Raw genomic sequence first — 23,663 nt, 5'->3', positions numbered from 1 at the left:
TTCAGTTTTGCTACATACCTTAAGGATACAAGGAATGATGGGACCAACATAGGGAGTGAACTTGTCTCCAAAGGTAATTGGCAGGTAGTTGAACATCATGATATAACCATCTCGTACATGTGGAGCAATATCCACTTTACTGGCAGTTGCTACAATCTCTGGCATAAGTTTCTCCAGCTTTTCTACCCCCAAACCAGCCATAACCTCAGCCAGACCTGGGCAAAAAAAGCAGAGAACAGAGCTGATACACACAAAAAACCAAGCAGCTAATCTGATTTAATATGAGAATACCTGAGCTCAGTGCTCACACAGAGGTGTCCCCACCTTGAGCAGCACCAGAGCGATCCACTGAGCTCTGCTCATATGTCAGTGTCTCCATCAGCCACGGCAACAAATCCTCAAAGCACGACTCTCCCATGCCCTTCACCATGGCCCCCAGGGCCTTTGCAGACACTGTGCGCACCTAACAGACAAGAGGAACAGAGATCTGCAAAATGTCCAGTCAAAGGTGCTGCAGGTGTGCCAGACTGACTGGGACAATGTTTAACCTGATGCACTGAAAGACAAACTGTGTTTGTACAAAAGACTTACTTCAGGTACAGGATCCAACAGAGAGGCCTTCAGTCCAGGGGTCACACTGGGTAGGTAGGGAGCTAGATCCTAAAACAAAGAGCCCAAAAAGTCAGCACCAGATTCAAAATGAGAGAAAGCACAGTTACCTTCATGTAAAAGACATTCACCCCTTATAATCAGCAAACATCCTTAACATCCTGCGAGTTTAATTAGCTGCTCTCACAATACTGCAGACAAGCATAGTGAATTATTCTGCAAGTCCAAGAAACACCAGTTCTGTGCAGATCACTCAACACCTTTTTAATGCTCACTCACAACCCAGCAGTTTTTGTCTTAGGAAAATCCAACACTCTTAACATTTACATAAGGTTTAAATGTAGAGATTATCAGCACAAAAATTAAACACAAATCTTTAGCCTACAGTCAGGTTCTACAAATACTTTTCAAACAAACTGTGGATCCATTTGTTAGCAGCTGATCTGTGTTTCACTTGTTTGTTTCTTAAGGCATTTCTTATATGGTAAAAATTACAAGACCATTTTGCAGGGATAACTGGTAATAACTGGATGACCAAAGCTGATAGTCTTAAGGACCTCAGAACTATCACTATCATTATAGTCATCTGCTCATTTACAAACATTTAATTAAGAAGCTGCATGGATGCTAGTGTTTTCTACCTTAACAGCAAAATCTCCAAGCCAAATAAATTGTCTCTTGTGCTTGTCACAGTGATCAATTAGAATAGAGGGCTGTGTTAGCACTGTACCTTCTGGTCAGTCAGGGAGTACATGTTCCCAATGATCTGGGCAGCCATTTTCCTGGTGTCTGTGGAACGATCCTGGAAAGCCCTCTGAACAATTGGCATGATCAGGGCTAAGGATGGAGCATCAATGAAATGGACAAATTTGGTATCCAGTAGAGTCTGCAAACACTTCTGAGTCTTCCTGGAGGGGTCAGTAAGAGCATCCAACAGAACTGGAGCAATTGCTGAATGTTTTTAAAAAGGAGAGAAAAGACTTTATTTGTACATAAACCAAAAACGTGTCAGGATGAGCTGGTGTGCTCTCATGGGATGTTGTAGGCAACAAGCAGCACAAGGACAAGAGAAACTCTATTAACATCAGATGAAAAAATGGACAGGAATATTTAAAAACCCTGAAAGCAGACAGCTGCTGTTAAGCTTTGATGTTTTCCTTCTGTAGGACTAGTTTCATTTCTATACAAATTTGCATTTAATCCTAAATACCATGAACCTAAACGTTGCTATTATAAACCACAGTCACATCAGGGCATCAGAGATGCACAGAAAGGTCTTACCCAGGATCTCTGGATTCCTGATGACAGACCCAATCTGCCTAAGAGCCTGCTGCCCTGCATTCTGCACCTTCACATGGGAATCTGTCAGCACTTCAGTGAGTTTGGGCACGATGTTGGGTAAACAGGAGGAGAGCTGTTTGGGAGCACAGTATGCCATAGCCCCCAGCAATTCCACTGAGCCTGTGAAGAAAGTACACCAAGAAAAAAAAGACAAAAGAAAAGACAAAACACAGTATTAAAAACTGACATGAGACGATCATATTTACTTCAAACTCAAATCTACCAGTCAGAGAACACAAAGACAGAAATGCATTAAGTCATTCTATGCCACCTAAAGACACCAAAAGTATTTTTCTTTTGTATGAGGAGAAGGAATGTGTTAAGAAAATTCCAGGTTCTGAAGTACAACTATAGAGACTGGATACAACATGTCCCTTGACTATGCCAGGGGGAAAAAGGTTACTCAAATGTGTCAGGGACCTCAGCTGTAAAAAGCTGGAGAAGTTGCACAGTCCCTTACAAGACAATAAACCATCATGGCCATGTGTAGGATGAAGGAATGTGCAAGGGGGATGACAGCAAAGGGAACTGTGGGTCACTCTCAGTACATCAGGTGCACATTGGTCCATACCAGCTTTAGTTCTCCAAGATTCCTCTTCTAGTGCCGCAAGAAGTGATGGCAAAACCAGCTTCACTCCATGAGTACTCAGATTGCTCATTACAGCTTTGGCACAGTCATCTGCAGCCTCCAAGGAGAAGAGAACACTTACAAACTGTGACACAACACTGCTTTCCTTCCTCTGAGACTCTTTGGGAACAAAGCCTTCATGTAAATAGTGTCTCAGTACAATGATGCAGCTGGCTAAGTAGCTCCCAATTAATGGCCAATGAAATCAGATGTTTTCAGTTACTAAGAAGATCAAATTGTTATTAGTGGTATCTCAAGGGATAGGTCACCTTCTCTATTTGTCTTGTTACAAACAGGATTCACATCCATATCCATTCCATCTGGGTTTTTTAACACTTTGTGATAGCAGAAATTTAAAGCACCTTACCTCTCTCACGTACTGGTTCCCATCTCCAAAACAGAGCAGCAGGTGAGGCAGCACATGAACCACATAGGGCTCAAACAGCTTCCCAAGCATGCTGCAGAGCATCTCAAAGGCAAACAGAGCCCCTAAAAACCCAAAAAGGACAGTCAGAGGATCTCTTCTTCTTTTAAGGAGCATGGGAAAAGAAGATACAATTTGCCAAATATTGTTCCAAAAGCACTGAAATCTCACAGCTGAAAGTCTCTTGCTTTCTTGCCCTTATGGCTTGTGCTGTAGTAGGGATTTATGGCCTCAGAAAAGGAGCTCTCCCCCAGCAACACCTGCCTTTGCAAACAGGAGAGGGGGGCACATCCATATGGTCTAGGACTGAAATCCTTCCACCACAATGTGAATCAAACAATTTTGGGACACTATACACAACCAACGGCCTCCCAAGAGATACTTCCCATCTCTTTCTTGGCAAAATTTAGTAAAATAAATGTAGCTAAACCAAACACAGGGGTGAAGAACTTCACCTGACCACAGTGGTAGTATGTACAAGAGAAATGATGAATATCTGGAGGGAAAAGCTCCAGTCCCTTACCCTCCCGCCGGCGGAAGTTCTTCTTGTCCTGGATAGCATCGGTCAGCGTGGTCATCATCTCCTGCTGCTTGAGAGAGAGGATGCCCAGGCCCTTCACCAGGCCTGCCAGACCATAGGCTGCACCTTTGCGCTCAGCGTACTTATCAGACTCCAACAGCAGCTGCATCAGCTTCTGGATCATTCCTCCTGCATCTTCCTTAATTGCAGGCACTAGGGGTGGTAAACAGCTTGCCACTGACTCTTGAACCTAGAAAATAATCCACCAGCCACCAGATCACAAAACAGTCATTACCAACATAAATTCCCCTTAGAATGCACCCCAAGTGAAACCTTTCTGTCACCATTTTCCATCTCTCTGCCATTCCTACCAGTATTCTGATGTTAACCTGCCTCTGTGTGGAACATGACAACTCCTCCCAAAGGCACCTACCTGCTGAGATGGGGTGGACAAGGCTGCTATCAGTTTGCCAACAATTGGTTTCACTTTAGGGTCACTCTTGTCCAGATGTTTTGCCAGTGACCCCATCAGAATGACCACGCTTTGCCTGACAGCATCATAACTGGCATCATTAGGAGCATTTTTCAGGAATTCTTCAAACACTGGCAAGAGAGAGTTAACATTGTCCTGAAAAACAAAACCACAGAACTTGCCACTAGAGTCCACTCAGAATGAGATTTGTGATGCTCAGTGGACTTGTTTGTTCTTCTCTGAGCCAACAACTGAACAATCACACTGTATTTACAGTTCATTTCATGTGTCACATCACATAAAACCTTGTAGCATCCCGACAGGCAACAAATATTTCCTGCTAGAGGGAAATTAGTTCAAAATTAGAATCCCCAAGCCTGCCAGCATGATGTTCTGCCAGAAGCAACACAAGCTTCCAGGCCTGAACATCAGTGCCCACTCATCTGCTTGCCCTATTTGCCAAGGGAGAGCAGAAACATCAAACTTCACATTGTTTTTTCTAAGAAACACAATGAAAGAATGAATAATATGAAAATACCCCAATTGTCATGGGCTAAACTAAAGAATACAGACATATGTTCAGAGATGATTGGCACATATGAGGAAATCAGAAGCTGAGCAATTCACACCCTGCACACCTTCCCCATCTGACACTGCTGGGCAGGAGCTGGCAGGGAGAAGGATGGTCCTCAGTTACTGAATGTTTAAGTTTAATTAAGCCAACAATCATCAAGGTTTCTTGTCTTGCTTTGCATGAAGCCTGAAAAGGAATTCTCATCTTTGCAGGATTAAAAGATCTATGGTCTGATCTTACTTTTAATACTCTACTTTTATACCATTTTAACTCCATTTGATCAGAGATATTACATTTTATAGCAATGACAGGGATGAACCACTCTTAGTCAACACTAGACACTAATAGAACAACTCTGAGCACAAAAATTCCTAAATGAAAGTTCTCAGCTGTTACAAGTAACAGCAACCTCTAAGAAATTTATATTTTTTTTCTTTTAAATCGATGGGCTCCAATGCAGTATCTACAAATCCATTACATCTTTTTTCCCCTGACAGAGACTCAAACATTCAGACTTACTTTGCCATGAGTGTTGAGTGTTGAAAGAGCTGCATCCAACATGCACTTCCTGACCTCAGGACTGCGATCATTCAGAGCATCAGGCACAAAAAACTGGAAGAGGGGCTTCACCTGAGAACTGTCCAGATGCTCTGAGAGCTTGTTAAGGGCCAGTGCTATGCCACACCTGTGAAGAAGGTGATGAGCCTGTGAGCTTACTGACTTCTCACAGAACTGAGAGTTCACAGCCACATTTGTTATCAGCAGCAATTGCAGAAACTGAGAGCGAGAACCATGATGGAAACAAAGTGCCTCAGAGTGTCCAACCTCTGGGCATTTCATTACATATCCAGGCTGCAGTCTCCCACAAGGACAACAATCCCTCAGCCATATAATAGCTCTTATCTCAATTAGGCTTTAGGGATACTTGAGCCAACTTAGACATCAGGATCACTTGAACTACTGCTGAAATGCAGCAGCTTTACAACAAGGTACATCAGCATTAAAGGATAGATTAGCTCAACACAAGTAGCAAACAAGATGATCTCCAATTAAACCTGTACAGAACATACAAGTAAACAAAGTAATTATCCAGTCTGGAATTTGGTCAGTTCATCAAGGCTTGCACTGCTGCTCTTGAAACAATCAATGGCCCATACAGAGGTGGGAACACGGTAAGCTGAGACAAAAATCAAAAACATTTCATTTGGGTGCACAGGAAGTGATGAGATCAATCTGAACATGACTGTACCTTGCTTCCCATTGGTCAGGTGGTGATTCAGATATCACTCGTCCCAAAGCATCCAAAACTGGAGGTGGCCTCTGGAAGGAGAAAAAATTTCATTAAAATGCCTTTTCCAAGGACAGGCACGCAGAGAATTTGGCAACCACACCTGCAATGCCATTTGCTAATAGTGCACAGAGTTATGATACCACTAGCAGGAGAGCAAAGTAAAAAAACAAGCAGAAAGCAAGTCTGAAATCAAAATTACTTCAACTGACACTGCCCTACCACAGCCTCCCTGTATCATCTAAGGCACCCCCCCCACCTGTCCAATGGTGCCATTAGTGGCTGATAACATGAAGTTCAAGACACTGAAGTCTGTGCTAAGCTCAAACAGGACAACAGTAGATTCAATGCACATCTTCAAGACAGACAGAAGGAAAAGTGACTAACAGATAATAAAGCAGCAGCTCATGCCTGTTAGGGCATGCCTTAGGGGCATGCCTAACCCCTTAGGGCAGAAGTACTTACATAGAGCTTCTCCTGGTAGATCTCTGTGAGCTTGCTCATGACCTCTGCTGCTTGCTTTCGGTACTGAGCTACAGCTCTGGAAAGAGCCTCAGCCCCTGCCTGTCGCACTGCCTCTTCGTGGTAGATAACATCTTTGATCAGCAGGGAACACAGGTCAGGCTGCAGCTCCAGACCCATGGACTCCCACAGCCTGCAGCACACACACAGAGGTGATGGGTCACCCTTCAGCAAAGAAGCCACTGCCACATGTACAGCTGCCCTCCAGCTGAGTGTAGCTCCACGCCGTGGGCAGAGAAGAGATCCCCCTAAGAGAAGAGGTCCCCCTAAAGCCCAATCAACAAAGAAGAACCCTTACCTCTCTGCCAGCTTCTGAATCTCATCTTCAACATCAAACTTAACCACCCAGAGGCGACGCAGCAGGTTCAGTCCATTCTTCTCATCACTGTCTGGGGTTGGTAGAACCATTTGTAGCTCCATCAGCCCCTGAATTAGTTAACAGGAAAATCAGTGCAAGGATCTGATTTTTAGAAACAAATGCTTTAAAACACTCAAAACTTTTGGCAAGTCAAGCTCTCAGTGGCTGGAAGTGTCAAAATTCATGTTTGCTTGTGCCTTACACTGCCCATGGTGGTCAAGGACTTCCTGTTGCTAGTAGGTGAGATGGTGGAACTCAAGAACAGTGCTCCACAGACAGGTTGCAGAGAGCCTCTGGTGGCTACAATCTGTTCTGCTTCTAAGTGCAGACAAAACAGCTCAGGTGGGCTAAACTGGAATTTGTTTCATGGCAAAGAACACCAAGCACCCTTGATGCTTTTCTTTCTGTGTTCTCAGAAGTGACTAAGCCTGAAGCTTTCCAATAACAAGTCCTAGTACAGACAGGAATTTTTTGACAGCTTCTCTCTTTAAGACTAAGCTCTATCCAGCTGTAAACAGAAGGTGTTAAGTAGTCCTAATTATACCTCTTTTAAGGAAACAAAGGTGTGAATAAACCTAGAGTACTCCTTTTTGCAGATAAACCCAGCACAAAGAGCATGACTTGGAGCATTCTTGTTCAGACTGCCTCCGACACACTGCCCAAACCCTGGCATCACAGCTGACACCTCTCTGCATCTCTCCCAAAAACTTAAGGAATTTGGTGTGACCCTGAATGATTGGCACCTACCCTGAGAGCTGCATCTCGAACGTTCATGCAGGGAGACTGCAGGGCCTGCAGGAGCACGTCGATCTCCTCCTGCTCGGCGTAGGCACAGCCGTCCTCCCCGCTGCTGCTCGCGCACAGCGCCGTCAGCGCCTCCGAGGCCAGCACCTACAACAGCACCAGCACGTGGCACAACTCCACTGCACCCTGAACTGCTCTCAGAGCAAGCAATGAGTGCTGCCAAGGCAGAAGAAATTCCCAAAGAACAGTGACAAAACTGTGACAAGTTCAGGCCAACTCTTTGCTTTTTATTACTGACCTTTCTGCACCTTATCCCTTACAACAAACACTCAGAGGAGAGACTACTGAGCTTATCTGGCAGAGCAAGGCCTTAGAGAAAAAAAAAAGTCACCTCTGGAAGACTGAAGAATATATTTGGTGCAATAAAATCCACAGAAAAAAAGATGCAGACATTTTAATCCAAGAATACCATAAACACAGAAGAAAACTGGGAATGTATCAACCACCAGCATCAGAGACTTAAACCAGCGGGTACATTTCCCTTATTTAGATGCTGATGAAACTTAGGGAGAATGCTGACTGTGGTTATGAACATGAGCACTCACCTGTAACCGTGGAGAACCTGTTCCTATCACCCGGGTCAGCAGAACCAGCATGTCCCTGCGGGGCAGCAACTCTGGGCCATTCTGAAAGGTTGAGGGGAGAAAAGGGCAGGAGAGGAAGGAAAAAGACTTTTATCCTCTGATTTCATAGTGCCTTGCCTATATATGACACTCCTTAAACATCCCAGTCAAAACCTAGGGCTGGACTGGTACCAACCCATGGCAGCAAACAATCCTATACAGGTCACTGTAACCTGGACAATTCATCTGCTTTGTCCAGTTCACACATCAGCTGTTTTATCCCATGGCTCATCTGAAGGAGATCATCTGACCCCACAGCTCTCACCTCATCCACCAACAAAGACTGGCCATTTCCTGATGATCTCAGCTGAGCATGGACTGTAAGAATCTGCAGAATCTTGACCAGGAACTCCTCCTTGTCTTCGCTGTTGTGGGGGGTCTCAGTCATAACTGTCTTCAGGAGAGGAAAGACTAAGGAAAATGCTGGAGCTGATAATGGGGCAGCACCTGTGGAAAGGAAAAAACATCCTGTGAACACAGCTGATCCTCCATGACTTGGTTGGTAATACTAGCTGATATAAAATGTAAACTTGAATAGCTCATAATAGACATGGCCAAGCTTCAGCCTCATGCACAAAGATGCTGAGTTAACCTAAGTATCTGCCATTTAGCAGCAGCAACAGTGTAACTCCAACAGTGACTTTTGGCATTTCACTGTTAGGTTAAGGGTAGGACTTGGTGATCTTAATGGTCTTTTCCAACTTAAATGATTCTGTGATTCTACCTGGCTTCAATTAAAGTCACATTAGGATTTCAAATTACTACCAATGCCTCAAGAGTATAGAAATACACACTGTAAATGGAATTGAAACAATTCAATTAATTAGACAGTCACTTATAAAATTCATTTGTCCCAAAGCCTGAAAACCTGTTTGTCAGCTGCATTTCCTTTAAACACTTCCTACCAACCTAGCTAATCTGTCATTCCAGCCTTCAGCTGGATCCTTGAGAATTAAGTCCACCTAATTCTGGAGCAAGATTCAACTCCACTCCCCTCCTTGAAAAAATTAAAGCTTTTGGATTCCCACTGTTAAAAGATTTTGCTCCTTCCTTTCTATAGGGCCTTGGCTATAGCATATAACAAATTCTCCTTCCAGTCTTTCACTAGTCCAGTTAATATTCAAGTATCAGGTGTCTACAGAAGACATTTCCTTTCTATATCCTATCTGTGCTGACAGAGAATGCCCAAGTTGAAATTTCTAAATGCAGATGAAGAGCATTGCAGATACAATACTGCAGTATTAGTCAGCTTATCTAGGGCAAAAATACTGCAAAAGTAGTTCAAGGGAGAAATATTAAATCCCAACCACGTTCTGAGCTCCTATTTAACATGAACAGCTTCAGTAAAACCCTCTCTATTTCTCATGTGGGATTTTTCTCTCTGTTTGCTCAGTATCTGTTTGCTTTTACGCTTTTCTTTTTTAATTATTGGCTGGATATTTTTAGCCTTAAACCACTGTCCCTCTATACACAGCAGGAGGAAGAAAGTTTTATTGGAAGGGAAAAATGTTCTACTCATACAGTAGCTGGTATTGACCAACACAAGAAAGATTATAGGATGTATCTTGGCATTTCAGCAATGAATGACAAATTCTGTCATCCACATTACAAGAGGTATGGTGTCTCTTAGGTCTCATAGTACCCTAAGAAATTAATCTCTACTAAATCATATCACACAAGCACATTCCAAAGAACTTTGAAAACAAGGAAGAATCCTTTGGGATTATAGTATGACTTGTCCAACAGAGTGCTGTGGAAACTACTGCCCTTCTCTTGCAAAAGTGGAAAAAATAACTAGATATTAATGTAATTAAACAATATAGGATATCTTGAAGGACTGAAAATACTTCCACTATTTTCTTATTTTCTAGAAATAAGCCTGAAAAAGGATTCAAATGTTAATGAATGTGCACTTACTATAGCAATAAATTGCACAATGGTGACACCAAATTATCACTGAGATGTTCAGCACTGAAGTGGTGATCAGCATGGCCAATGGCCACTCATCAGCTGTGACAGTGACACCAGTCACACCACTGAACAGCCAGAGAACTGAACTAGGGGGCTAAGGGACCAAACAGAATCCCACATTTCCCTTAAAGATATACACACCATCTACCACAGCAGCTTTTGACTGGGTTTTTTGATGAACAGCTCCAAAGCCTGGGTGAAGTGAATCACCTCTCTCCCTGGAGTACACCCTGAGACAGCCAAAGCCATCCCAGCCCCCAAAGGACTCACACCAACCCTCCTCTTCTATACTGTCATCTTCAGTGGAGTGGCACAAGTACTTGTGCACTCCACTGTGAAGATTCTGGAAGCAACCTAAATAAAAACTAAGTCCAGGAAATAAAATTTTTTAAAAATCAAGAAAAAAGTTTTACTTTAACTCAGATAATTACCTTGCACTTTAAAAATATTGGTGCTTGCCTTCACGTTACAGAGTGGAGAGAACTGCTCTTTCTACAATCATGCCAGTATAAAATATTCATGAACTGCAGCACCACACAGCAAACAAGCAGAGGCCATGAGCACTTCACTGCTGTGATCACAGATAACAAGCAATTATTTTTTCTCTCCACTTAGTCTCACTGAATCCCTTATGCTAAGTGGTGCTGAAAGGTAGGAGCTGTCCTTGGCAAAGATGAACCTTAATTTCACTGCTGTTATTTCTGTATGAACCATTTTAAGAAAAAATACTGTTATTTCATTTCTATACTTAACTATAGTTGCAACATCACTTCTACTACTACCAGCAGAAAAAAACCCTTAAGGTTTTTCATAGCTATGAACAGCTATCCAATTAAAAAGAAAAAGTGAAGTTTTGCCTGCAAAATATAATACAAACTCTGAAAACTAAAGCAGTCCATAGTTATTGGAGGTGGGGGCAGTGTCAGCAGGATGTACCATATGTACCACACTTTCTACCTGGCTCTCCCTTGCTGCTTCGGCTGGGAATGGTGTGGGCATGCAGCAAATTGACCACTCTGTTCAGAGCAGTGGGCAGCTCTTCCTGACACCAGGATTCATCTAACTCACACTCTGGTTTCATCAGGCGCAAGGTCACGTGGCTGACCAGAGTACCTGGAATGGAGGAGTGAAGAATCCATGAGAGGGCTAAAACAAAAGATTTCTTGAGAGAAAAAGCCCCAGGAACACAGACAAGAATTGTAACAAAGCTCTGGGCAAGAGCCCAGGCTGCAAAGAGGCTCAGGGCAGGAAACCCAACCCAGGGCTGTCAGGGGACAGATTTCTTCATGTGTGTGAGTTACACTCACACCCTCCAAACTCTGCACAGGAAGATGGTCCCACAGTGACCAGCTGCTCCTCAGAGCTGGTCACTGACCAGACAAGAACTTGTCTTTGGTCCCAGTCCCACCCAGCAGTAGGATCTCTGGGAAATCACAGCCATCTCCCTAAGCACTGTTCCAGGTGGTTTTTCCTCTTGGCTTCCTGTGGTATAAGGTCATGATCCACAGTCTGTAAGAGCAAGAATTTTCACCACCTTCAAAATGACCTGCCCTTAAAAAGCAACTGCAAATACTCACCAAAGGTTTTCAGTCGAGCAGGCATGACACAGGAAGCTAAGGAAAGAAAAGGCTTCTTAATCCTTGGAGCAGCCAAAGGAGATCGAAAAAGTGGCAAGAAGGAGCTGATGAGACCAGGGATGTACTGAGTGAGACCAGGAGGCTTTTTCTTTATAACGGTGTCCAGGAGTCCTAGAGCTGTTTCCAGCTCATTATCAAGCTGTTAGAAAAACAATTCAAGAGATTACCATTAAAAAAGAGCTCCACTGGAAAAAAATCAATTCAATCTCATTTCTAATAACAGAAACAAACAGATGATTGCTACACCATTTTCTCTCCATTGAAGTGACTGGGGTCATGGTGGCTTTAGAGGTGACAAAAAATACAACCAAAACTCACCTCCTTCAGCCGTTTCCTTATCTGAGCCTCCCTTTCCAGCTGTGCATGCATCAGCTCCTTCTGCTTGCTCGTCAGCTGCACCTCATCCTTTATTCCCTTCTTCTTCTTTATCTCCTGCAACAGAGAGCCATGGTCATCATTATCTGGGAGCTACAAACACCATCCCTTCAATTAGTCAGAGAAGCAAGTTGGAAACAGGGGTTTTTGCAATTTATTTTTAAAACAATATCAAAATATCCTTGCAAGTATATCCCCCTTGAGTAAAGACACAAAATGGAAATCAGGAGGTTAAAAGCACTTTAGTGTCCCACAGCATAAGTTTCTCTGTATTGGTCACAAATTATTTGATAATAAAAAGTGCTGTCCAATTCATTTACAGGGGTGCTATGTCACCCTCCCCAGAGCTAAGAGAAGTCAACCTTTGTTTAAAAAATGGGATACATACAGATAGAAATATTCCAAGTAGTTCAGAGAATCTTTCCTACCAGCACACAGACATACGCCAGAAGCCATGGAACAACACACAACTTGCAGTGAAGATTCTGACCAGCCTGGCACTCCTTCTTCCATCAACTCACCTCTTTCAGCTCCAGCTCAATAATTTGCTCCTTGAAGGAATAAGCTTTGTTCTCCCTCTTCATGTTAGCCTTTTTCATACTGTCCTGTTGAGCACTGAGAAGGAAAAGTGGAGAAGGAATCAGCACTGCTCTGGACTAAGGACCAGGCATAAAAATCCAGGAACTTCTGTGCTCTTTCTAGAGCATCTGACACACCCAGTCACCCACTGGCAAGAATATGAGCAATGATCAATCCATCCCCAGATGCACAGAAATTATGAAGACTTACCTCTGTATTATAGATTTGTCATACAGTTCTCCCTCGGGTGTCTTCATGATGGCAAATTCCTCTCGAGTAACCTGGCACAGAGCTGGATTCTCCATTGATGCTGAGATAGTGCTGATGAGCTGGGGGAGCACTCTGCCAGGTAAAAGCAGGGAGAGAGACCCCACTGCATTCATAGATGACTGTCAAGAAAATGGAGGAAAAAACATAATCAGTCTTGCTTAAAATTGTCTCCAAGAAGTACATCCTGCTGAGACAGCCCCCATTACATTCCAATCCCCAATTTGTTGTTCAGTGGGTATTTGAATGTTATCTAAAATTCTACTCAGTTGCTGGTACATCATTTTCCTCTTAAATCCCAGATCCTTTTCCCCAGAGACACTCTTTTAACCTCCCTTTTCCAGACCTTTTAGACACCTCTCCTTCCTTACAGACCAGTTAGTACTGAACTCCTCCAAGATATCTCCCAAAACTATCATAAGGAAAGCAGCTTATCACCTGGTTCTCCAGAGTGTAGCTGGTGATCCTGGGTAAAATGTCATTCAGATGTTTAGTAATGAAGTCTTTAGGATCTATCTTCATCTTGATGAGGAGGGCTGGCCAAAGTCCTGGCTGCACTGCCACTAGCAAGAATAAATGAGGATCATAAACATGAAGCAGGTTGCTGGCACAACAAAACAAAAAGGTACAATAAAAACTCATACATTGGCCATGAGAGTCTTATCCCTGCACTCACCTACAGATGGATGGTGGCTCACCAGCAGCATCTCCAGGGCCAGCTTCTCTGGCTCAAAGGAGTCCACATCAAGCCCTGCCACACTGGAGATGACACAGAGGGCCTCATGCAGCACACGAGGGGGAATGTATGTCCTTCCCAGCTCCGACAGCTCTCCCGCCTCTGTCACCAGCACCTCGTGAGGCAGAACCTGGATGGACAACACCAAACCTCCCTGAGACCTGAGCACACCTCCCCACAGTAACACCAGGCTGAATGCCACCTCCCTGGCAATACCAAAACCCTGATTTTCAAAGGAAAGAAGGGGATAAGGATAACAGCAAACCAAAGCACAGGGATGACAGTGACAAGAAGATTAGGAACAGAGGACTATATTGGATTTGGCAAGCTGGGGTAAAATAAAACTAAAACGATCACTTCTGGCAAAGACTCTGGAAAAGGTTAAGCCAGCTGGCTGGGAACATTATGCTCAACTTCTGCAGTCTATAAGCCAGGGCTTATAAAGAACCAAGATACAAAAAAGGGAATGAAGCACTTGGTCTTTCAGCAGGTATTAAATCTGCATTAAAATAATAAAAATACATTGAAAACTACAGCTTCCTCCCCAAAATATTTTGCATATGTCTTTTCTATGCATGTAGGGAAGACTAGGCATACCCCAGACATTGATACTGTAATTACTGATGCAGTAATCCAGTAAAAAGTGGCATTCCAGGAGATCATCTGAGGCTGAATCCTGTTCACATCAGGCTGTATGTCAATGCTAACAGCAAACCTAGGGCAGGGAGGTGACTGGCACCACTCAGACACGTCTGAGCAGATGCTGGCTACTCACCTTATGAGAACTGAGAACCACTTTGAGTTCCTCCAGGAGCCCATAGGCCAGCTTGTACCCTCCCAGGGAGGACAGGAGCTTCTTCACTGTGTGGTGGGCCTGCCTGCGGACGTGCCACGTGCGGCTCAGCAGCACGGCCACCAGGGCACGGTGGTACTGCCTGCAAACACACACAGGGCTCAGCCAGGGAGCCAGCCCTGCAGCCACGGGGACACAAAGGCACCACGAGTTCACCATTCCCAGCCCACCCCCCACCAGCAGCACCCTGGGGTCAGACAGGGACCAGGGACAGCAAGTGCACTGTACGTACTGAACTTTGCTTTCAGGCAGCCGCTGTGCGTGATCCAAGAGCAGGCGCTCGGTCAGCTGCAGCACTGTGCACATGGCTGGGGGAAAAGACAAATATTTAAAGCAGAATGAGACTTTGCAAGGAAACAGATTTTTTTTACCTGAAAACAAATGAACAGCAAACATTAAAATAGCTCCCCAAGCTGAGCCTCTACATAATCTTCTCATTGAAGTTAGAGACAAATCCAACTCAGATCTGCCAACACTGGGAACTGAACCATGATTTCATTGAAATGTTGTTAGCTGGATCCCAGGACAATTTTCCTGACCATTGTGTGTGACCTATTTTGGCCTAAGTTGACAGAGCAAAGCAAATTATAAACACCACGCTCAGTGCTTCTGTCCTGTTAATTCCTGAGCCCTTCCAAAACAGCTTCAATGGCAATGAAAGGGGTACTGAGTGTCAGCTGTCACAAGGCCCTTCCATTTCTTTATCATTTGGAATGATAAATGAGTGATAACTCAGGTTCATCAAGAAACAAATTAATTCATTTTCAAGCTTAGACTACAGCTAATGTAGTTGTACTCTGAAGAGTACACAGCTCCTTTTAAACTGAAACTGTTCTCCAAGGACACAGAACAGGGCTAACAACATTAGTTGTCAAGTACTAAGAAACACAGTTAAACAGCAACTGGATATTCAATAACTGCCAATTTACCTTCCTCTGATGCAGACTGCAAAAACTTCTCCGATGTAAAAATTTGCTTTTTCTCATCCAAAATCAGCTGCCAGAAACCACTCAGCTTAGACTCTGACAGGAAAAGAACAGATGTCCATCAAGGATGTTTCAAAATAAGTCAGAACTTGTCAGTGTACATAAAATACAGTAGAATTCTCTCTCCTTAAATTCCTCGAGCTACTTCTAGCTTTCCTGGTCTTCAATTCTAAAGTCTCTTATTTCTCTCATTCAGAACTATAAACACACCCCAAAAACACCAGCTGACAAAAACATCTTTCTCTGACTTATATGTGTGAAATGTAAAGTTTGATTCACCTTAATCTTTCATAGGGCAAACCTTCCTAGAAGTAAAGAAGAGGAGGGAAGTGGTGTGTTGCTTTTGGTAGAACACACCTGATTTTATGGCCTGGCAGTTGTATGAAGTCAAAGAGCTCTTGTAATATCCTCTAATGGGAGACAGAATTCCAGTCCCTATGCTTTACAAAGGTTTGTAAAAACACTACCCAAATAACAATCAAATAATACTTCCAATGCATCAGTCAAATCCAACCATGTAAGGTCAGGGTGAAATCTCCTGCCAGAATAGAGGAATATTTCCCTGTGTGAATGGAAGCTGGAATTTGTAAAGCCATGGAAGAGTAAGAACTCTTCACTGATATAAATGAGAGAGATGGGAATTCATCTTTCCCTGCTTTATAAGAAGATCAATGATGCTCTCTGTAGAAACTATATACAGGTTAAGAAATAGTATCTCCTGCACACCGTCCAAAGTGTTAACCCTCAGAACCTGTTTATATTGGATTCTGCCAACTGTTTTGTGACCTTACCAGTTTGTCCCTCAATTACAGACATCCTGCAGATCAACAAAGCTGCAGCAACTCCTTCAGTTACCATGGGAACCTGAGTACTTTGAGATGCTGCTTTTTCCACTGTCTGGATCAGCATGGGCAGCAAGTCCATTCCCTGCAATAATGTGTCACCTGAGGGGACAAAAGAGACACATTACAAAACAGCATGGTCCTCACTTTACAACCCAGGTATCAATGGTTTTTCTGCTGCCAGGAGACAAGGAGAGGAATGAGACACACACTGGGAACATGGAATCTCCCAAAGTATTTGCCAATCACAATCACTAAATTGCAACTATGAAAAGCTCAATGGCAACCAGTCCTTTTCTCACAGACAGAACAGTCCCATCTCAATAGATTAAATTTCTGTGCATGGGATGCAAAAGAAATGCTAATTCAGTTACATTAAAGGAATCACTTCAAATCACAGGAAGTCTGACTTCAAAGATTAATGCTTCCCTGAGAGAGGGAAAGCAAATTCCTGGCAAGCCATGACCATCTGTTTCACTTCAAACATTCAGAAGTTAAGGAATCCCAGAGGTCTACAAATGTGGATGAAATGCTGCAGTCAGAGGGGGCAGGACCAACAGAAATCAGTCCTGAGAGGATCACCAAAAGAGAATAATTTCTTGAGTTCTTCATTTCAAACACAGAAATTTTTTTTTAGACTTTCCAAAAGTCAAAGCCAGAGACCAAGATCCAACATAGAGCAGAAGTATGCCCCCTGAGCGAGAATTTAGTTGTAAGACAAAAATCAATCAAAAATTACTTTGAGATATATGAAAGACAGCACGATGGACAGAGATTTTAGTTATACAGTGAAACAAACCATCTTTACAAACCTGAAGGCAAGAGTTCAAGGAGAAATACGAAGGAGGTCAGTAAAAAGACACTGCCTAAAATCTTTCCTAATGCGCACAGCTCTCTGTGTCAGGAAGTACAAAGGTTGCAAACTCTCCTCCTACCCCACAACCAAGAGTTATTAACAGCTGCCCATTTTACCTTTGAAGGAGGCTAGCATGCACTGCAGGTAGGCATGTCTCACTGCTGAAGTCGAGGTTTTAAGGCTGAAGGCTTTCTTTAGCCACTCTACCAGCTTTTTAGGAACTTCTGTGGTGAACCGAGCACACCAAAGAGCCAGGACAGAGACTGCATGAACCAATGTGCCTTCATGGACTGGGGAGAAACACAGAGCTCACGTCAGTTCAGCAGTTGCAGAAAGCACAGAAGAGAAAATAGAAAGCAGGTAACAACATCAGGATGCAGGAAAAGAACACGTGCTCCTAACAGGCACAGCACAGTCTCCCTGGGGCTGCTCATCAAAACAGGGCAAGAGATTCTCTTACACAGCAGGCAAGAATCCAGACTAATCTTGAATAACCATGTGAAAACCCTGCTCTAGATGAACACAGCTTAGCAAACCCAGAAAAAAGGCAAGAGGTCTCACCTTCTTGTTGCAGGAAAGGGATGAAAAGCTCAGCCACAGTTGCACTCAGAGCTTGGCTGGAGGGTCCAGAAACTACATGGTGACTAAGGCTGCCAATCCCTGAAAGGACAGAATTCTCTCAGTAATTCCCAAAGCACCAGCACAACATCTAAACCAATCAAGAACAACCCTTCACCCTTCAATCCTTGTACAGACATCTCTGTTTCTTGTCACTACAGCTGGATATCACATCCACCATGTACCACACTGCCAGATCTCTGTCTTCATTTTCACTCTGGGTGCAAGTCATCTTCTTTGAAGAAAATTTTTGGCCTTCCAGCCAATTATTTTCTTTGAATAGAAAGTCAGGAACTGGTATATGGTATCCAGCACCCTTTAGGGCTTCAACTACAGCCAATTTAGAGTGACAGGCTGAAAATCCTAAAGGCTGAGGTACAGATCCATTCCATACTGCTCAATTTCTTCCACCAGAGCTTTCTTCCAGGATCCTCACCTGAAAGGACACTCATCTTCTGAGCAACAACTGTCAGCTTCCCCTCTGAGCCTGCCAACAAGAAATACAAAGGTGACAGGTGATTACAGGCATCAGCTCTGTGTTACATCAAGAATCTCCTCCAAAACACAAAAGCTTGCCCCATTATCCCCGATCCAGGCTGAGCCACCCCTTCCACACAGGCAGTAAAGAGAACAGAAGATACAATACACAAAACTCCTTGAGGCTGTCAAACCTTGATTAATCCCCACTGCTTATCTACAATTTACTCACCCCCTAAGATGGCAAAAAGGTGCCTGCCCAGAGACTCCACAGCTGAAGGATCGCTGCACTGCCGAGCCAAGTTCTTTAATGCCACAACTGCTTCATCCATCAGCTGCACACTGTTGGATTTCAGATGACCTAGAAAAAAACACATGAGACAAGAGATCTTTATGATAAATTGCATAAAATCAGCAACTAAGGATTATCTTTACATGTGGCTTAAAGCAGCTTCTGGAACCATCATGTGAACTATTCCAGTTCCAGTTTACAACATCATCCTCCCTCCCACCTTAAACAACCTTTTCACCAGCAATCAAGCTGTTGTAGGTACAGCCAGAAAGCTGCAGAAAGCTTTATTCTGAATTCATAGTTCCCTCCAGAAGTGAGAGTACTTACTGGCCAGTCCTTTCACGATGTCTAGAGCATACTGACTAAGATCCAGGTTCACAGATACGAGCAAGCAAGAGATTGCTGACAACATAAGAGATAAAAACAGTTACTTAACAAACTGTGATATGCCATTAGCATTTTAATACACTCTTCCCCACAGTTCACATCAAGAGCAGACAGGTTAGTAAGGAGTAGGAATTTTAAAAACCTGAAATTGATGCCAAATGAACAGAATAATTCAGGATTATTCTTAGCACTCAGCTGTGAAATCCTGTCCTTGGTGCAAACAGTAGCTGTCACATACCCTGACACTTGGGATCACACCACAAATGTTGCTTCTCCACATTTAACCCTTGTTGCCAGACAATCCTGCCCGCACTCGGTGACCAAAAGCATAGCCCAGAGTGACACTGCCCCAACAGCTCCAGAGTGATAAGGATTTAGGCTCTTTGACAGAGCAATGCAGAGGTGACAGACTCACTTTCAGTTACATTCTCAGGGCTCCTCAGCAGGGATTTCTGCAGAGTTGGCAAAACAGAGTCCTTGAATTCGGCGTGGGACATGTAGCGAAGCAGCGGAGAGCAGCTGTCCTGCAAAGGGGACAGGGCACTCAGCACAGGGCAGTGCTGCCTGTGGACAACATCACAAGCAGCTCAAACACTGTCTCACCAGCACGTGGTTCTGAGGCTTTGTCTTGCTCATAAGGATGGTCTTCAAGTAGAAATCCAGAAGAGCACTCTGAACAAGCAGAAACACCAGATTACAGCCACATCTCAACCTGTACATAGCTCCCTGCACACCATCAGGTGCCAAGAGGGACACCCCATCTCCTCCTCCTCTGAAAGCTTTCCTGCCACCCTCACATGAGCCAGTCAAGCAGTGCTTCCTGCTCTACCCTGAGCCCAACACTCAAACCACACTGAGAGCTACATGCTGCCTTTCATTCCCACAACAGGGACAAGCTGTATGTTGGACATCCACAGAAATGCACAGGCAACACCAAACAGCCACTTATCCGGCACCTCCTCTCTAAACACACCCCAGCTGTTTCAGTCAGAAGTGCAGGACTACTGAACTGACAGAGTGAAACCAGGGCAGAAGCAAAGTACCAGCCTCACTAAGACATCTGTTCAGTCCTTTCTTCATGATAACAAATGATGCTTGTTATTCCCCCCAAAAAAGCTGTACAACAGACTTACCTTGTATCGTTTAATAATATCCATCTCCTTCTGGGCTGTGCAAAACTGCACCACAAGTCCCAGCATTGCAGCATAACTCTGGTTTGGTTCAAGCCCAAGAATGACAGACAGGTACTGATCCACCAGATCCTGGTTCTTAAGAAAAAAAAAAGCAAGGCATGTTAACACTGCAGAACAGAACAGCTGTAGAATATGGCACATAATGTAAACATCACCTCTTTCCACAGCCTATTCAATTTCTTCACAGCCCCATCCACTGCCTGCTTGTGAGAGCCTCCCAGAACTTCCAAAAGGAGCAAACACTGAACCTCCACCTGCCAAAGACAACAGCAATAAAAAAACTTTGTGCACCTGCTTCTCGTATCAAGAGGTCGTATCAAACAAGACGTGCCAAAGGTCAGTGACTGTCAATGATTAGCTGAATCTGCTTAAGTCTTTAGATCATCTAAGTTATTCCAACAAGCTGCCTTTGCTTTCATCCCACACCTCAAGCAGAACCATGCCTAACAGTTTTGGAAACACTGAAAACAGATTACATCTCTTTGTAAAATCTGTTCCAACTATATCCCAGTGTGCTATGAGCACAGACACGTGTTTGTGTAAAGGAAGTGAAAGAAGGCAAAAGCTGTATGACAGAGTATCATACAGAGATATTCCAAGGGAGACACAAGGACTTTATGTCACACTGCAGATGCCCCTCAGAGGAACCAGTAGCCATAGCCATCTCTGTATGCAGAGCAACTGCACAGGTGCAAGACTGCTCCACTCATGCTTTATACAACTTCTGCTTTCTCCAGGGGAACAGGAGAGAGGTCACAATACACCAAAGCTCCCTCTAAACCTGGATTCCAACTTGGTGTTTTCAGTTAAATTCAGAATTGTTTGCAACATTGCAACAATTTAAACACATTAGAAATATTAAAGTCCATATCTGTGATGGGATATTTCTGCAAACCTTAAAGAACCTACCAGTTTTTTCCATGTTTCTCCCTGTCTCTTGTCAGGCGTTGGAAAGACTGTGCGTACAAGCAGGCATGTCCAGGAGAGTGCCAGCAGAGCTGCAGATCCACTGCTCTTACTGTTGTACAAACAGGAGAGGGAGGTAAATCTACACTTTCCAGGACATAACTTACACCTACTAGACCATTACAGACCTATTTTGCCTAAATTAGAATAGCCCCTGACTGACAAGCAACCTCATCACACAAAAATGCAGCTAAAGCCTTAGTTATTACAGAAAATAATCAGGCTTCAGAAGTTGGTTGTTTCAGCTCTGGTTTGACACTCAAAGCTTTCAAATGGCACCCGAGGCTGCTGAACTTTTGACAGGTGAGGAAATTCCCTTTCCTAATGATTTTGGAGACTGTTTCTTGAAAGAGTTTGTTAAACTTCAGGTCTGGGGAGATGAGGAACAAAGATTAAACCGTAGCTCAGCCCCAATCCACCAGCAGTTACACCAGGATATTCCCTCTGCTTTCCCAGACGACACGGAAGAGGTAAGAGAGGCACATCTGAACAGCATTAACAGCTTCCCCTCTAAAGGCTTTGAACACCTCTGCCAAGCAGCAGCAGCAGCCTCATTCTGCACAGGAGGAAGCAGCAGCAGCTCAGAGCTGCTCCCACACAGGGCGACTCACCTGGGCGCTGCGGCCCTGCCGCCGATGCCCGAGGCCTGCAGGGAGTGCAGCAGGTTCTTGGCCGTGGCCTGGGGCTGGGACTCGGCGAGCTGCTGAAGGGCCAGCTGCAGGGCCCTGCGGGACGCCGCATCCCTGTGACAAACCAGAACACCCCACAGCTGCCACACCGCACCAAGGGCTCTGCTCTCTCACTGCAGCATCAGCCTCGTAACTATTTTATCCTGGCTGCTCTGCACAGTGGAGCTTTTATCAGAGACCTCCATGTCCTTCCTCAAGTGACAGCAGTTATATGGAGGCCCTCCAGGAGATTGGAGAAGAAAATGGGTCCTGAACAGCTGCTCTACAACAGACCACGATTTAATCCCACCTAAAATTTTGTAAAAGGTATCTAAAAGACAGCTCAGTCTTGCTTCACAAGGACATGGGTGTTCATTCTTGAAAACTGAACCACAGGATTAAAGTTTTAATTTTAAAATTAAAGATGAAACCCAAGGCAAATATTGTAGAACTTTTGAATGTCAATCCTCCCCTGAGAATTTACTTACAAGATTACATTGTTTAGTGTCATATACATCTCTGTGATATTGCATGGTAATATTTCCAGATGCTCCAGACCAATTTAACTACTAAATACTGACAGATTACATAATACAGCCTTTCCACATCAATTTACTCACCGGTATCGATGCAGAGTAAGGCAGAAGAGTTTGCAAAGGCCTTTCACTGCACCTTCTGGGAGCTCTGTAACAATGTATTTCAAAATACTTCTTCATAAATTACTGAGCTCTTAATCTTTAACACAAACATGATTCATTTCATGACTGAAATCAGTAAACTGCTTGCATCTACAAAATTGCTTGCAAGAATCACAGTAAAAGTTTGCTCATTCTATACATTTTATGTGTATTTTTACAAATAATGGTATAACTGGAACACATGAAACATGGTCATCTTCAGAAAATGAGAGAAATAAGTTTTAAAAATTTGCTCCAGCTGTTTTATTAAGACCATCTATAATCTTCCACACTCCCCACCTCTATACATGTGTGTATCCAAATATCCTGTAAGTACTAAAAGAACAAGCCAGAGTCATGAAAGAAACTCAGCTGATACACTAATGAAGAACTAACATACACAGTGCTACAAGTACTGACTAGAAAAAGCAGTGCCAAAAGCTGGGGTTCTGTGCAAAAAACACAAACCCCACGCTTGAAATTACCTCTGTGATTGAGCACTGGCTCAAAACACTGCCAGCCTCCTCCCTAAACAAATACAGCCACTCACACAGCCTTTTGAAACAAAACATTTTAACATTCTCCTCCACCCAGGTAAGCAGAAGAGTGCTCCCAGGCTTTTACCTTTCCCAGAAATGCATTTTCCCAGCTCACTGAGGATCTCTCTCCGCTCCTTCACGCTGGCTGTCGTTACTTTCACTGCAAACCGCTTCAGTGTGTCAGAAATCTAAAACCACAAAGCAGAAAAAGCACCAGGCTGCCTTTGATATCAACCCACGGAACATAAACCAGGGCAAGCAGAACACGTCACTTGCTGCCACATGATCTCTTAGTGCCCAAATGCAAGATCCACCATCTCAGCCACCAAGGAAGGGACACTGTGCTTCACACACTGTGAAACTCCTTCCCCAGGGTTGAGGGATGACTGCTCGCCAATTACCTGTGCTCTCCAAGAGACACTTACCCCTCTAAAAGTAACACAGAGTAAGAGCTGCAACCCATAATGTGGAGTACATGACCTTTCAAAGCAAAAATAGTAACTTCCAGAATTCAAAGGAGCTTCTCCCTGTGTGCTATCTCCTGAAGTCCAGGTAGGCTTGAAGGGGCACTCGAACTGCAG

General features: G+C 43.8%; 1 protein-coding gene and 1 long non-coding RNA gene across 4 annotated transcripts in view; one reads left to right on the top strand and one right to left on the bottom strand.

Moving 5' to 3' along the window:
- Positions 1 to 23,663, bottom strand: part of GCN1 (GCN1 activator of EIF2AK4) — a 37,908-nt gene that overhangs the window by 12,983 nt on the left and 1,262 nt on the right. For 2 of the 3 annotated variants that reach the window (XM_064393126.1, XM_064393127.1), the window contains exons 2-41: positions 23,168 to 23,270; positions 22,487 to 22,550; positions 21,810 to 21,941; positions 21,142 to 21,250; positions 20,388 to 20,486; positions 20,173 to 20,307; positions 19,643 to 19,711; positions 19,455 to 19,563; positions 18,980 to 19,054; positions 18,593 to 18,721; positions 18,320 to 18,370; positions 17,827 to 17,925; positions 17,382 to 17,555; positions 16,359 to 16,511; positions 15,511 to 15,603; positions 14,814 to 14,889; positions 14,504 to 14,663; positions 13,669 to 13,858; positions 13,431 to 13,555; positions 12,936 to 13,114; positions 12,668 to 12,761; positions 12,090 to 12,203; positions 11,712 to 11,910; positions 11,092 to 11,247; positions 8,429 to 8,610; positions 8,086 to 8,166; positions 7,484 to 7,627; positions 6,677 to 6,804; positions 6,322 to 6,511; positions 5,818 to 5,888; positions 5,088 to 5,253; positions 3,956 to 4,150; positions 3,526 to 3,772; positions 2,946 to 3,067; positions 2,522 to 2,636; positions 1,891 to 2,070; positions 1,340 to 1,560; positions 592 to 660; positions 325 to 463; positions 19 to 215 (exon numbers count right to left, since the gene is read on the bottom strand). In XM_064393126.1, the coding sequence (XP_064249196.1) occupies positions 19 to 215; positions 325 to 463; positions 592 to 660; positions 1,340 to 1,560; positions 1,891 to 2,070; positions 2,522 to 2,636; positions 2,946 to 3,067; positions 3,526 to 3,772; positions 3,956 to 4,150; positions 5,088 to 5,253; positions 5,818 to 5,888; positions 6,322 to 6,511; positions 6,677 to 6,804; positions 7,484 to 7,627; positions 8,086 to 8,166; positions 8,429 to 8,610; positions 11,092 to 11,247; positions 11,712 to 11,910; positions 12,090 to 12,203; positions 12,668 to 12,761; positions 12,936 to 13,114; positions 13,431 to 13,555; positions 13,669 to 13,858; positions 14,504 to 14,663; positions 14,814 to 14,889; positions 15,511 to 15,603; positions 16,359 to 16,511; positions 17,382 to 17,555; positions 17,827 to 17,925; positions 18,320 to 18,370; positions 18,593 to 18,721; positions 18,980 to 19,054; positions 19,455 to 19,563; positions 19,643 to 19,711; positions 20,173 to 20,307; positions 20,388 to 20,486; positions 21,142 to 21,250; positions 21,810 to 21,941; positions 22,487 to 22,550; positions 23,168 to 23,270 (5,334 nt within the window). The remainder of the gene's footprint in view (positions 1 to 18; positions 216 to 324; positions 464 to 591; positions 661 to 1,339; positions 1,561 to 1,890; positions 2,071 to 2,521; positions 2,637 to 2,945; positions 3,068 to 3,525; positions 3,773 to 3,955; positions 4,151 to 5,087; positions 5,254 to 5,817; positions 5,889 to 6,321; positions 6,512 to 6,676; positions 6,805 to 7,483; positions 7,628 to 8,085; positions 8,167 to 8,428; positions 8,611 to 11,091; positions 11,248 to 11,711; positions 11,911 to 12,089; positions 12,204 to 12,667; positions 12,762 to 12,935; positions 13,115 to 13,430; positions 13,556 to 13,668; positions 13,859 to 14,503; positions 14,664 to 14,813; positions 14,890 to 15,510; positions 15,604 to 16,358; positions 16,512 to 17,381; positions 17,556 to 17,826; positions 17,926 to 18,319; positions 18,371 to 18,592; positions 18,722 to 18,979; positions 19,055 to 19,454; positions 19,564 to 19,642; positions 19,712 to 20,172; positions 20,308 to 20,387; positions 20,487 to 21,141; positions 21,251 to 21,809; positions 21,942 to 22,486; positions 22,551 to 23,167; positions 23,271 to 23,663) is intronic. The other variant, XM_064393128.1, reaches the window with a different exon arrangement.
- On the top strand, positions 8,558 to 13,093 carry LOC135282906 (uncharacterized). Its single transcript, XR_010348887.1, has 2 exons — positions 8,558 to 8,661; positions 9,638 to 13,093. It is a non-coding gene; the product is annotated as an uncharacterized LOC135282906 (long non-coding RNA).

The sequence above is a fragment of the Passer domesticus genome, chromosome 17 (assembly GCF_036417665.1).
Source record: "Passer domesticus isolate bPasDom1 chromosome 17, bPasDom1.hap1, whole genome shotgun sequence".
In the NCBI taxonomy this organism is placed as follows: domain Eukaryota; kingdom Metazoa; phylum Chordata; class Aves; order Passeriformes; family Passeridae; genus Passer; species Passer domesticus.
Note: the sequence above shows the minus strand (reverse complement) of the source record. Positions and strands in the feature narration are given on the sequence as shown.